The sequence below is a fragment of the Castor canadensis genome, chromosome 2, assembly GCF_047511655.1.
Source record: "Castor canadensis chromosome 2, mCasCan1.hap1v2, whole genome shotgun sequence".
Taxonomy (NCBI): Eukaryota; Metazoa; Chordata; class Mammalia; order Rodentia; family Castoridae; genus Castor; species Castor canadensis.
This window is the reverse complement of record NC_133387.1, coordinates 125584426-125599779: the sequence shown is the minus strand read 5'-3', so window position 1 is coordinate 125599779 and position 15354 is coordinate 125584426. Positions and strand designations below refer to the sequence as shown.

General features: G+C 45.4%; 1 protein-coding gene across 1 annotated transcript in view; it reads left to right on the top strand.

Moving 5' to 3' along the window:
- Chrm5 (cholinergic receptor muscarinic 5) overlaps nt 1-5874 on the top strand; it is a 64094-nt gene extending 58220 nt beyond the window's left edge. The window contains exon 2 of the mRNA XM_020168279.2: nt 2011-5874. Within this exon, the coding sequence (XP_020023868.2) occupies nt 2082-3680 (1599 nt within the window). The 5' untranslated portion in view covers nt 2011-2081 and the 3' untranslated portion in view covers nt 3681-5874. The remainder of the gene's footprint in view (nt 1-2010) is intronic.
- Nucleotides 5875-15354: the final 9480 nt, after the last annotated feature.

The window sequence follows — 15354 nt, the reverse complement described above, 5'->3', positions numbered from 1 at the left end:
GAGAGAGAGAGAGAGAGAGAGAGAGAGAGAGAGAGAAGAAAGAAACGTACTGTGGAAAACCATCCTGCTTGAAACAGTTTTATACGCAGCTCTGATCCAAAGTAATCAGTCCTTCAGACTTGGAACCTACCTCACATCCCAAACACATTTGGGTGCGGAAAGTCCTGTGTACTCCCAGAAGCCTAGGAATCAGGAAGTCATTCTAAAAAAAAAAAAGAAAGAAGGAAGGAAGGAAGGAAAAGGGGAAGGGAAGGGAGCTAAGCTTGGAATGTTTTATTAATTTCAAACAGGGGAACATTTTTTAAAACTCAAATGACTTTGGAAGGTAGAGACGATCCAAATGTTAGTGAGCATTTCAAGTGGAAGATTCCAGCGGAACGGCCTCTTTGTAGGTTATGGCTCCCCTTTCCTTGGAGGTTAAGAAATTGGCCTTGCAACTTAAAATTAGGTCCATGCTGCAGCAGCAGGAAGAGCTCGGGAGCCTTTCAGCTCTTCCCTTTAAGCCTGAGCCCTTCTCTCCCACCCTCACCCTCCACTCACTTCTTGCCTGGCTAATGCCCATACACTCTTCAAGTCTCAGTTTAGGTTCTCAGTCTCTTCCTCAGGCATTTCCCTCACCTCCACTCAGCTGGACCAGACGACCTTCACACGGCCCCATGTGCCCTGCACCTCTGCTGTGTATTACCTGCTATGTCCCCACTGGGGTGTTGAGGGCAGAGACTACATCTTGTCCCACCGTATCCCCAGGATCAGAATATGCCACATAATAGACACCAAAGAGATATTTATTGGGGGAAGGAAGAAAGGGAAGGAGAGAAGGAAGGGAGGGAGGGAAGGAGGACATGGTGGCTCATGCTAACCCCCACTTGTGGGGCAGACATTGGGAGTATCATGGTTCAAGGCCAGCTGCTGGGGCAAAAAGTTAGAGACCCTCCCTCAAGAACTAAGCAGGCCTACGGTGGATCACATCTGTAATCCCAGCTAGACAGGAGGCATAGCTTAGGAGGATCACGGTCTGAGGCTGGCCCTGGGCAAAAACTCAAAACCCTACCTGAAAAATAACTAAAAGCAAAAAAAAGGGGGGGGGCTGGGGGTGTGGCTCCAGTGGTATAGCATCTGCCTAGTACCACTCCCTCCAAAAAAGTGGTATCTGTTAAATATCACCAAATATCTCTAAAAAGAAAGAAATGAAGTTGCAGTAGTGACCTCTGAAAAAGGCCGATGGGAACTCAGAGGCGCTCAGAGGCCAGGTTGGGAGCGAGACTGACCTTATACCTCTCACCCTTTGTATCCATCTGAATCTTTATTGTATACAAAGACCTTTGAGTCACAAAAGGAACTTTTTCCTTTAGCTTTACAAGTTCAAATTTGTCAACATGGGATTGACTAAATATAGTACACTCACTAAGAACAATAATGCAGTTGCCAGGTACCAGTGGCTCTCATCTTTAACCCTAGCTACTTGGGAGGCTGAGATCAGGAGGATTGCTGTTTGAGGCCAGCCCAAGCAAATAGTTCACAAGACCCCTATCTCCAAATTAACCAGACCAAAATGGACTGCAGGTGTGGCTCAAGCAGTAAAGCACTGCTTTGCAAGTTTGATGCCCTGAATTCAAATCCCAGTCCTACCAAAAAAAGAAATTATGCCAGGTGCTGGTGTTTAGAAGTAGGGTTTCTGCTCTCAAGGTCACTGAAAACTGAAGGTCATTTGGCGTACCTGCTTTCCCCTCTGCAGAAATCAAATTCTTTTTCCTTTAAGTTCTCCATCCTCTTCTCAGCCCTATTTTTAAAATTGTCACAAGAGGGCAGCAGTTTCATACACAAGACAGCATTGGTAATTAGAAAAGGCAAAAAGGATATGCCACTATAAAATATTACGGAGTTTAGAGATCTTAGCACCTTGCTCTGAATATGTGTGTGACCACATTTGACACTGCTAAAAGTGATAAGTAGCAGGTGGGAAAGAAAGTCATGCTGGTGAGTGCAGCTAATATGTTCCTTCTCTTCCAGGTACGGGGTAAGACGGAACAAGGAGCACTCTAGAACCCAAGAATTATCCTAATGTAAATTTTTGCAGCAGGATGGAAGGGGAATCTTATCACAATGCAACCACTGTCAACGGCACCCCAGTAAATCACCAGCCTTTGGAGCGCCATGGGTTGTGGGAAGTCATCACCATTGCAGCTGTGAGTTCTGTGGTCAGCCTGATCACTGTTGTGGGTAATGTCCTGGTCATGATCTCCTTCAAAGTCAACAGTCAGCTCAAGACGGTCAACAACTACTACCTGCTCAGCTTAGCCTGTGCGGACCTCATCATCGGAACCTTCTCCATGAACCTCTACACCACCTACATCCTCATGGGACACTGGGTGCTTGGGAGTCTAGCATGTGACCTTTGGCTGGCACTGGACTATGTGGCCAGCAACGCCTCTGTCATGAACCTGCTGGTGATTAGTTTTGACCGATACTTTTCCATCACAAGACCCCTGACCTACCGGGCCAAGCGTACCCCAAAGAGGGCTGGCATCATGATTGGCTTGGCCTGGCTGATCTCCTTCATCCTCTGGGCCCCAGCGATCCTCTGCTGGCAGTACTTGGTCGGGAAGCGGACGGTACCAGCAGATGAGTGCCAGATCCAGTTCCTCTCTGAGCCCACCATCACCTTTGGCACTGCCATAGCTGCCTTCTATGTCCCTGTTTCTGTCATGACCATCCTCTACTGCCGGATCTACCGGGAAACAGAGAAGAGGGCCAAGGACTTGGCTGACCTCCAGGGCTCTAACTCTGTGGCTGAAGCAGAGAAGAGAAAGCCGGCTCCCAGGCCTCTGCTCAGTTCCTGTTTTAGCCGCCCTCGGCCCACCCTGGCTCAGAGGGAGAGGAACCAGGCCTCCTGGTCATCTTCCCGCAGAAGCTCCTCCACCACAGGGAAGCCACCCCAAGCCACTGGCCCAGGCACCGACTGGGCCAAAGCTGAGCAGCTCACTACCTGCAGCAGCTATGCCTCCTCGGAGGACGAGGACAAGCCCACCCCTGACCCAGTTGTCCCCGGGGTCTGTAAGAGTCAGGCCAAGGACAGCCCACAGGAGGATTTCAGTGCAGAAGAGACCAAAGAAACGTTTGTGAACGCTCAAGCTGAAAACAATGATTTTAACACCCCAAAATACTTCCTATCTCCAGCTGCTGCTCACAGACTCAAGAGTCAGAAAAGCATTGACTGCAAGTTCCGATTGGTGGTAAAAGCTGACGGGACCCAGGAGACCAACAATGGCTGCCGTAAGGTGAAAATCATACCCTGCTCCTTCCCGATGTCCAAGGACCCTTCAACAAAAGGCCTGAATCCCAGCCTCAGCCATCAAATGACCAAACGGAAGAGAATGGTCCTAGTGAAAGAGAGGAAAGCCGCCCGGACCTTGAGTGCCATTCTGCTGGCTTTCATCATCACGTGGACTCCTTACAACATCATGGTCCTGGTGTCCACCTTCTGTGACAAGTGCGTCCCCGTCCCACTATGGCACTTGGGCTATTGGTTATGCTATGTCAACAGCACCGTCAACCCCATCTGCTATGCACTCTGCAACAGAACCTTTAGGAAGACATTCAAGATGCTTCTGCTCTGCCAGTGGAAAAAGAAAAAAGGAGAAGAGAAGTTGTACTGGCAGGGGAACAGCAGGCTGCCCTGAAGAGTCAACGGAAGAGTAACGGTCACAGACTGGTCTGCTTAGTTTTAAGAATGTCTTGCATCATTTCGAATATTTGAAGACTTGTAAAGGTTCAAGGTCTGTTGCCAAAAAAAGGAGTCACAGCTAGCAACTGCTGCCATATTCGGTGATTCCTGACCAAGGCTGCCTGCTGCCCCCAACATCTGCCAATGAAATAGAGAGAGAGATCTGCTGGAAGCCTGCCACAGACTTTTGTGCAAGATGTATGTCTGTCTGGCTCTGCAGCTGTCTGTCTATCTATGTGGCTGTCTATGGAGCTTTCTTGTACCAGTGAGAAGCAGGAGAATGTAAGATAGTGCCTCCTATTAACAAGAGTGATATTCAACTGGCTTTTAGAATATCTTTCTTCCTAACTGATCAGTACTTGTCATGCTGCTATTATGTGGTCTTATTGTGCTATGTTTTCCTGCCCTACAATGAGTGAAGGCCTTGCTCTCCCCTCTAACAACATGTCAGTTCCTGTACCCACTGAAACCATGCTTGTCTCCCCAGAACCATCCTTCCTCTCAGAACCCTGGGTCCTGGACACCCAGACCTGGTCAGACCCAGTCAACCCAATCCTCCCAAGGGCCTCTATTCTGCTAATAAAGATATCAAACTCCAAGCTCAGTGACGAAAGCTTCTGCCAGCGGGAAGTCTTTCATTTCATCTAGCTTCCTACTGGTGCCTGCGTGAAGGCATTCCCTAGGCTCTGTTCTTGGGAGGACCAGCTACATCGGTCCTGCACCAGCAGAGCTCTTCTCCAAGGTTCTAACCATGCTTCTCTGGCATGGTTTTCATAGGCCTTGCTTTCTAGTCTCTTCACAGCACACTAGAGGCAGAGTGTGGCAAACAATTCTAGCTCCATTCCGGCTTTTGAATTTCTTCAAGAGACCTTTTGGAAGCCCCCAACATCCCTCACCCAGACCCCCAATTTACACCTGGGCGCAAGCAGCTCACTGTGCTGTCCCCAGGCACAAGTGCTGTTTGGAACAAAGAGGAATGAAAGTCTTTCTTCTCTTTATTGGTCCTTCAAATAGGGGCTTAGGAATGACTTGCTTTTTCAGGCCTCTCCAGACTCAGGCAAAGGTGAGAAGCCCAGAAAAACACAGTGGAGAGTCCAATGAAGCTGGCTACAGTCCTTAAAAAACAAAAGCTTTAAAGCCAGGCACTGGTGGCTCACACCTACTTCCTTACCTATGTTGGAAGCTGAGATCAGGAGGATAGTAGTTCGAGGCCAGCCCAGGCAAAAAATTTAGGAGACACCACACACACACACACACAGACTCAACCAATAGCTGGGCTCAGTGGTACGCGTCTGACATCCCAGCTACAGGGGGAAGCATACAATAAGATGGCAGTCCAGATCAGCCTAGGCAAAAAGCAAGACCCTATCTCAAAAATAAAGAGTTAGCTGGAGGGATGGCTCAAGCAGTATAGCATCTGTCTAGCAAATACAAATCCCTGCATTCAAACCTTAGTATCACCAAAAAAGTTTAAAAAACAAAAACAAAGCAAATCCAAAAGCTTTGGCTGGGATAGGTCAGAGATAAAGCACTTGCCTAGCATATGTAAGGCCCTGGGTAGGATCCCCAGCACCAAAACAAAAACAAAACTCCCAAAAGCTCCATCTTTAAAAACTAAGTGTATGTCATAGTAATGCATAAAAAATAAAAATTATCAACATAGGTCAGTGGTAGAGCGCCTGCCTGGCAAGCATGAGGCTGAGTTCAAACCACAGTGCCACCAAAAAAATCTATCAGCATACATTACAGCATTAATTATCAAAAGCCAAATTTAATTGAAATCTCTAAGTATATGTAAACAAACTGGAACTGGGATGCAGCTCAGTGGTAGAGAGCTTGCCTGGTATGCTTGAGGCTTTGGGTTCAAGTCCCAGTACCAGAAAAAAAAAATCAAACCTAAGATGTTTCTTCGATGATCCTGAAAATAAGTGAATGTGCAGGAAATTGAAGCTATAAAATAAGGCATAACATTAATGAAGAATCCATTACAAAAGCAGTTCTGTGGTACCACAAGGAGTTAAAGATGGAACAGCTCTTCAGACGCGCAAAAGTTAATCTGCTGATTACATTTGCAGCTGTGTTTAAAAATCATCCAACTTAGGCTGGGTATGGAGGTGTGCGTCTGTTATGCCAGTACTTGGGTGGTAGAAGCAGTAGGCCAATGAGTTTGAAGCCAGCCTAGGGTACATAGCAAGACTGTCTTTAAATAATCTCCAGACTTCATTTTGCTTAATGTAGAATGTAGACCAGGTGTTCCTCAACCCTGTTTGCTAAGGGAGTGGAAGGAAGAGCTGGCCCATTTTCCTGGGATTTCCTGGGTATGTACCTGGGGAGGGGAGAGCCTCCTCTCACCCCAGAGAGCAGTTAAGCCTCTTAGTGCCAAGGATGCTTCTGGCAGGTCAAGGCTAGCCCACCCAAGCCTCTCTTCCAGCCCTGTAGAGACTTGACATTGAGATAAAACATCTTAACTGCACCACAGCTTTTGAGTCTTTGTGAGGGGCAGGTTAACACCTGCCAAAAGTTTAGCAGAAAATATTAATTGGCTCTGCTTTCCAGAACAGAGGCTCCCAGGCCTACAGCGATATCAACAGGGTGCGGCTTCATGAGCAAACCTGCTCCACCAGTTCTAGACGCAGTTAGCACTTTCCATTTAAGGCTTTGGTTCCTGAAAACAATGAAAAGCCCTCCATGAAAGAGGCCCTTTGTAACCACTTTGGGCATTCATGGTCCACCACTTAGAGACATGCCAATTCAAGTAAAGGAACACAGAGCTGGGAGACAGTGCTGTGGAGCATCTGCCCACTCCACAGCTGCTTCATGTTGGCCTTGTTCACCTTTTGGGAAATTAATCAGGAGGATCCTCCTTTATCATTGGTGTTGGAAGCAGCCAGCTTGGCAGACTACCCATGCCTCTTGACACAAACAAAAGTACCCCAAACTACTAGAGGAAACTAGCCTTTCCTAGAGCAGGGCATTGAGTGGGGTCCTCAGGATGAATAGATCCAACTGTAAACTTACAGGAACGGGGTGGGTGGTGGCGAATGAGCCAACTCCCCATCTTAGGCCTTCTCGAATGCTCCCCTCCCCCAAGCTCTGTCTATGGTGAACTACATACAGCTTTGACTAGTTGCCCACCAGATGCTGCTAAGTTCCTAACAATGTGATGTGTTTTTCCCATGAATTTGATGACTTGTCACAGAATCTTTGTTTCCTGCACACGTTTTGGTTAGACAAAGCCTTTTGTCAGTATTCCTGGCCTCTGCTTTGCTCCTAGATGAGTGTCCTCAAGGTCTCTTCCCATTGTGCCACCATTGTTCTGATAGTAAAGAAATTCAACCAAACAGTGGTTCAAGGAAAAGAGTTTAAATAAGAGACTGTCTCTGATTAGCGCATTACCTTAACGCATATGAGGGTCCCAAACACCTTTGCATGCCTGACCTTTTGAGAAAGGAAAGGGAATTTGAGGCGGGCACGTCCCTCTTGCCAACTTTTGTGAATCACCCTTTCCTCTGTTACCAGTGTCCATATTAAGACTAAGTCATGATAAGATGGCTGAATGCTTCCTTTCCCTCTAGGACAGGGGACATGGGGCAGACCCTGAAGCACAGCCCTCGTTGGAGTCATCACCAAACACAGCCACATTTCCTCTTCAGCCATCTCATCTCCATCACCACTCGCCACTCAAGTTCAAGATTTGCAAGCTCTTAGCCACTTAAAACCCCACAGTAAGAGTGGAAAACAGGGAGGAATAAATGCAAATGCCACAGGAGACAGAAGCACGTACTTTAAAAAGCAAATTTTAAACATAATTTTGAACTTACAGAAAAACTACAAAAAGAGGACAAACAACTGTTTCCTTCCCCTATTAAGAAGGGATCACTTTGCTCCATCTGCATGCACTCTCCTGTGTGTATGTGCATGCTTGCACCATACATTTCTTTCTCAACCACTTGAAAGGTGTAAATATCATGTCCATCCACCTCTAAATCCAGTGTGAGTTTCTTAAGAACAAGGAAATTGTTTTACAGAACAACAATACAAATATAAAAATCAGGACATTTGATATTGCTACAATATTATTATGTAATGTATAGTTCATACTCAAAGTTTACCAGTTGCCCAAGTGAGGTTCATTATAACAATTTCTAGCCAGGCACCCATGGCTTATGCCTGTAATCCTAGCTATTCAGGAGGCAGAGATCAGGAGGATTGAAGTTCGAAGCCAGTACAGGCAAATAGTTTGGGTTTGCAAGTCTTCTATCTCAAAAATAAAACCATCACAAAAAAAGGGCTGGCAGAATGGCTCAAACTTAAGAGTGCCTGCCTAGCAGGTGTGAGGCCCTGAGTTCAAATCCCAGTGCCACCAAAATAAAAATATTTTAAAAGAATACCTACAAAACTAGGTGTGGTGACACAAACCTGTGATCCCAGCTACTCAGGAAGCTTAAATAGCAAGATCTCAGTACAGGCCAGTCCTGGGCAAAAACTTGAGAACTTATTTGAAAAAGTAAAAGCAAAAAAGAGTGGGGCCTGGCTCAAGTGCAGAGGCAGGGACCTGGCAAGCGTGGGCCCTGAGTTCAAACACCAGTACCACCAAAAAAAAAAAAAAAAAAGAGAAGGTATAGTCAAATTACTATGTTTAATAATTGCTTCTTTTTTGGCATTCAGCATAGTTATATTGTTTATTTGAAATCAGTTGGGTTTCTTTCTTTTTATATTGAATTTTAGCGTTTACCATCATAATTGTTGATTTAAATTTTTTGATTAAGTAAAATATTAATATGCTTGTAAAAGTCAAAGCTATTCAAAAAAGATACACTCAGAAACTTGTCATTCTTTTTTTTTTTTTTTTCTTTTCTACACCTTGAGCCATTCCACCAGCCCTTTTCGTGATGAGTTTTTTGGGACAGAGTGTTGTGAACTATTTGCCAGGGCTGGCTTGGAACCCCGATCCTCCTGGTCTCTGCCTCCTGAGTAGCTAGGATTACAGGTATGAGCCACCGGCACTTGGGGAGACTTGTCATACTGACTTCTGTTTCTTTCATCCTATTTCCACCTTCTCCTGTAGGCAACAATTTTTCTTTGGTCTCTGGTATTTTCCTTCTTTCTTTTTTTAAAAACAAGCATTTCACCATTTTTAGACATTTGCATCCATACTTTTAAAATAATGCCTGTAGTTTTATTTTGGTGATTTTAGTTTAAGAAAAGTCTACTGACTTTCAATCGTGAAAAATAAATGTTTGACCTCTTACATGGAGTCAACTACTTCCCAAACACCCATCCCTGCAGCCCTCACCTCACAAAACTGTGCACACATGCGTACGTCTGTGAAGCAAGCCCTGTTGGGTACTGGGTGCTAGAGCTCTCCATTATACATACGTGGGTCCCAGGGGAGAAGACACAGGTTTCTGTTACTGGGTGCCATGAAGACATCAAGTAGAACAAGTTCAACAATTCTGGGAACACTCACCTGAAACTCAGAGTCAGCACAGCCAGCATCCTCCTCCAACGGCCTCCACTGCCCTTCACCTCACCCCGGATTCATGAATTAGTAAACGTGTATGGCAGGGGTGCAGCCTTAAGTTTATCTGGGATTTGTGATTACACAAAGAAAGCCAAGGCCTGCTTTTGCTCATTACACTTGACAATCATCCATTTGTCTATGTCCGTGTGCTTTGACAGTCTACCCGCCCCAAAGTCCCAAGCCTCAAACCGCCAGATGCCCCCAAGGATGCCACACACTCCTGCTGAGTGGCTGGCCGCAGAGTGCGGCTTTCCCGTCCTGGAGATGGTGATCCTGCATAAGTCTATCTGCACTGGTGTCCTAGTGCAAGAAAGGAATCCTTACCTTCAACAAAGATGGCCAACTTCTGAATCCACTGATTTTATGGAATTGGTGCTTTTTTATTTATCCTCACATGCTCAAAAACAGAGATTTACAGCCAAGCTACTTTCCATCAAAATCCATGAAGTTAGGCTGGCGGAGTGGTTCAAGTGGTAGAGCATCTGCCTAGCAAGCATGAGGCCCTGCGTTCAAACCCCAGTGCCACCAAAAAAACAAAACCATGAAGTTAGTGATGCTGACGTGCTAACTATAGGCAGCCCCCATTGACAGGTACGGACAGTCAGTGGTATACCACAGGCTGGACGAGGGCAAGAGGAAAGGTAATCGATTGATACTTAGAAGACCACTTTCCTCCCTGGAAACTAATGCCGTGGGTGGAAAGCTCTTTGACAGGTCTTTTGGTACCCAGAAGGTAGTGTCTATTCGGGGGAGTCAAAATAATAATCTTTAACTCAAAAAAAGATACTAAATTTTGCTTTATAGTCACTATATTGTGTACTACAATGATTAATACAATTGTACATTTGTCGGAAAACAAGCAAAGAAAAAATTACCAGTAATTCTGTAAGTCAGACAGTCTTTGCCAAATATCTTAGCTCTAGCCTTGTAGCCTTTTTTTTATGTAAAATACACACTTAAATTTATTACTGTATGTTAATTGTACAAAATAGCGAGGTTTGTTGTTACATTGTCATACAGGCACAAAACATACTTTGATCACGTTCACCCCAATTTGCCCTCTCTTCCTAAATACCTTACTCTTCCTAAATACTCTCGCTTCTACTTTTTTTTTGGCAGCACTGGGGTTTGAACTCAGGGCCCTGAGCTTGCTAGGCAGGTACTCTACCACTTCAGCCACTCTGCCAGCCCTTTTCTTGTGTTGGGTATTTTCATGGTAGTGTCTCTTGAACTATTTGCCCAGGCTGGCTTCAAACCTCGATCCTTGTGATCTGCACCTCCTGAGTAGCTGGGATTACAGGAGTGAGCCACGGGTGCCTGGCCCCCTTTTACTTTCATATCTTTTTTTAAAAAAAATGTAAATTCTGTAAGAAAATATGTGCTGTCTTTCTGAGCCTGGCTTATTTCTCTCAACATGATGATCTCCAGTTCCACCCATTTGCCTGCAAATGACATGATTTCATTAATGTTTATGACTGAATAATACTGTGTATATGTGCATATATGCATGTGTGTGTCAGTACATGTTGTGTTTTCTTTACCCACTCATCCATTGATGTGCATGTAGGCTGGTTCCATATTCTGGCTATTCTGAACAATGCTGCTATAAGCATGGGAGTGTAGGTGTCTCTGTTGTGTGCTGACTTACATTCCTTCAGACATATTTCCCAGGAGTTATATAGCAGGATCATATGGCAGTTCTATTTTTAGTTTTTTGAGAAACCTCCATACTAATTTCATAATGGCTACACTAATTTGCATTCCCACCAACAGTGTCTAGGGTTCTGTTTCCTGCATCCTCACCAGTATTTGTGTATACCTGTATATTTGTTTTAAACTCACAGAACTGCTAAGTACTAGTTGGCAATCTTCGTGATCTGGTATCTCCCCTGCCAGGTAAGTATAGTTGGCAATCTTCATGCAGAAAATACTTGTGCACTCAAACTCTTCAAAGCAGAAAATCACAAGGTGCCAAGCCACATGGATGGCTCCTCCCTACCCCTAAATATAGATTAGAAAGAGGCCACGTGTCCCTTCCCACCTGCTGGATGTACCCAGTGCAGCCTAGCGTGCAAGGATTCTTGTCCTCAGGAACTTCTGAACTCTTGAGAACTGTTCTCCAAATGCCTCAAACCTATCCTTCCTCGTTCATCTGCCTTCTTTTTAATTCAAGAATCTCCCTTCAGGCAACCCCACTGCTCCCATTTAACTGCGTACTGTTCAGCATACAGGTTGGGAGGCAGAGGGGAATAAGACTTTGTTCCAGACAACACAGTGATGAATGGAACAACTCCAAGCAAAGGGAATTACTCCAGTGGCAGCTGAAGGCCCTGCTCCTCCCCAGCACAAATGCTTCCCTTCTCCAGGCTCCCTCCTGCATTTTACAGAAACGAAACTAGAATGGGTGCCTGCAGTAGAAGGGAAGAGCTGTCCTTGGAGGAGAAAGGGCAAGTAGAGAGTGACAAGCTGCATTGGGTTACATCCAGCAGTCCACTAAGAAGCTCTGAGAACATCTTCAAAGCCAAATGCATGCAGTCACACACACTTCTGATGGTGACGGAAAGCAGTGAAGGCAGAAGAGAGTCTGGAGGTGGAGGAGCGAATTCAGAGCAGCAGGAACCCTGTGCAGGCTGTGAAGAACAGAATCCCTTCCCACCAATCCCCGCCAGCTCCCAGAACGGGGCAGTGGAAGAGAAGGTGTCTTTACACTGCTGGCCCCGGCTGGGCCACGTTGTTAAAAGATCTGAGCTTAGACCAGCAAGGCCTGTTGCTGCTCCAGCTAACAGTCTCACAGACTCCAGGACTTTGACATTCCTACAGTGATTCTAGGCTTTGGGGCAACGATTTTCACAAACCAGTTTGCTCAGAGACTTGTTGACAGTATCGGTTGTGGCCTGGTGACCATGGCCAGTCACAGCCAGGGTCAGGTCTGCATAAGGAGTCTGTCCAGAATTATACTGTTTTCCTATGCGACATGTCTCTTTTAGGTACACTAGGGGACACTAACAAAGAAAGCTTATAATGAAGCTTTTGGTGAAGTGACTATTGCAGTAGTTCCCAGGTTTCAAGTGAACTCCATGGCTGAGGCTGAGAAAAGGAACTTTGTGACCATAGCAGTTTACTTCACTTGCCATTACTATGAACTATTCTTTTGGCACAGGGTTGAGCCCAGAGCCTCGCACATACTATGCACACCCTAATGGTGAGCAACACTCTTAGCCTGTCACTCCTTTTGTTGTGCCTGGTTTTTCTGGGCCAGGTCTCGCTGTACAGCACAGGCCTGCCTCTAACTCACAAGCCTCCCGCCTTGGGCTCCCGAGTGCCCAGCTTCACTATACTTTATTATTAGTGTTCCTTAGCTGTGGACACCGGGTTTTAAGACCCATATTCAAGTTGGCCTGACCCCAGCCTGGGTTCTATCCTACTGCTTTGTCTCAGTGTCCTGGAGCTCTCTTGTCAAGAGAGATGCTGGGGACCAGTGCCTCACGCCTGTAATCCTAACTACTCAGGAGGCAGAGATCAGGAGGATGGCGGTTTGAAGACAGCCCAGGCAAAAATTTCTGCAAGACCTGTCTCGAAAAAACACATCATAAAAAAGGGCTGGTGGAATGGCTCAAGGTGTAGGCACTCAGTTCAAGCCCAGTACCATTAAAAAAACAAAACAAACAAACAAACAAAACCACAGGTGCTTCCTTGGGAAGACAAGGTGAACTCAGGCCTGCCCAGCCACCAACACAAACCTCAGCTCCGAGTGAAGTGATCCTCACTCTTACTCCCTCTTCCCAGCTTCAGTCTTCTTAGCACCTCAGTCTTTCAATCTTACCTTGTAAGTCACTTTCTCAGGAAAATGTTCCCATATTTTTCCTCTATCCACCCACTAGGTGCCCCACTTATGAGCTTTAATAGGACTGTGGCCTCTTCCTTGGTAGCATGTATGGAGTGTTTGGTTGACTGATGTCTGTCTCCCATTAAATGCTTAGCCCTGAAGCCAGAGCTCACATCTGTGCCCTCGGCACACACACAGCACAGGTCCTTCACAATGAATCCTTTACTAAGTAAGTATGCACGCACCTGAGGCAGGAGACAGTAACAAGATAAAGGTCCTGGGATCCATGGGGGTTAAGTGTTATATGCTGGATTTCTTTTTTCTTTTTTGCTTTTCCCCAAGTGACTAGGGTATGTGGGGTTCCCTTAGTAAGAATTTACTTCTCTGTGATCACAAATCTCTATCCTTGTTTTATGATTTGTTGGGATCCCAACAATATATGAGAAATCTTATGTGTAGCATGTTCCCTGGAACTTTTTAAATGACGATCCAAACCCTTCCAGCTTTCCTTGAGGACAAGACTATTGTATTACCAATGCCTTAGTTTAGGTTCAAGAAGTCAGAAGTAACAAGTAACCCAATAATGTAGTGGGGTAACCACAGCCTGAAGGAGGATAAAGAGGCTCTCATCCAAGTCTGGAAGCATCTGGGAGACTTCTGTTGATGATTTCTACACCAAGTCCCAAAGATGTGAGAGGCAGACAAGGAAAACGGACTGGGGTGGGGTGGAGAGCTCAGAAGAAGAAATAGCTAGGCACCTGTGGCTCACGCCTGTAATCCTAGCTACTTGGGAGGCTGAGATCAGAAAGATGGTGGTTCAAAGCCAGCTCAGGCAAATAGTTTGTGAGATCCTATCTCAAAAATGGTCAACACAAAAAACAGCTGGTGGTGTACCTCAAATGGTAGAGTGCCTGCGTAGCAAGTGTGAGGCCCTGAGTTCAAATTCTAGTACAAAAAAAAAAAGAGGAAGAAATACTTGAAAAGGCCCACAGGGAAAAATGAAAGAAAAGAGGTAAAACAGATCTTTTCTAGGGGTGGGTGCCAGTTGGGGGGAGGCATAAGGAAAGGGTGAATGAAGATGAGGGTGAATATGGTAGATTATTTTGTGTATGAAAATAGAGGAATGAACCTATTAAAATTGTTCTAAGAAGGGGAGGAGAGAGGAAAAGGGAGAGCGATGGAGGGGTAAATTTGAGATATACTGTAGGCACATATGCAAATATCACAATGTTTCCCCTGTACAACTAAGAAAAGAAAAGGTCCAGAAGTTAGAAGGCATGTGGAGTTTTCAGTGGAGAACTGTGACTTAGTGAAGGTGTATGTGGGAAGGAAGTGGTAAAGAAATGAATCTGGAGGAAGTACAGTCAGGGTTCGAAGAGCTTATCTTGAAGTCCTTGGAAAGTCAACCAAAAATTTGAATAGATAAATTACCCCCATCAGATTTGCCTTTTAGAAGTATCTTTAGGGATGACAGATTCTGAAGCTCCACTAGCAGACACGAGGACTAAAATTATTTTTAAGGTGTAGAGACTGGAAGGAGAGGCAAGTCTAAATTGTGACAGTACAGGTTAGGGGAGGGTGGCAGACTGGAAGTGTGGCTATCTGTTGATTGTGGGCATTGTTAATCTAGCTTGTGAAAGAGGCACCACAGGAAGCAGTTAACAGGCTTTGCTTTAAATTAAAATCACTTACCCACTGTTGAGCTGGGGAAATTTTTTAACCTGTTCGCTAATCTGAAAAGTAAGAATATCAGTAATTATAAACGTATGGAGAACTTATGTATGGACCCTAGAAAAGCTGAATTCATAGAAGCAGAAAATCCAAAGGTGGTGGGCAGGGGCCAGGATTGGGGAGAACTGGGAAGGTGCTAGCTGAAGGAAACAAACTTCCAGTTATGAGCTGAGTAATTTTTGGACATCGAAATGTACAGCATGGGTGGTGATGGATGTGTCGATCATGGTGATCATACAGAATGTATATGTAGCCAGGCACTGGTGGCTCATGCCTGTAATCCTAGCTACTTGGGAGGCTGAGATTTGGAGGATCACAGTTGGAGGTCAGCCCAGGCAAATAGTTCGTGAGATTCCCCCATCTCCAAAATAAATAACCAGAGCAAAATAAGACTGGAGGTGTGGCTCAAGTGGTAGAGCACTGGCTTGACAAGCATGAGGTCCTGAGTTCAATCCCTAGTCCTACCAGTGAAAAAAAATGTGTGTGCTAAGTGCCCTAAATTTTAGTTTCAATAGATGAATATTTTAAATGAGACCTAGTTCTAGCATT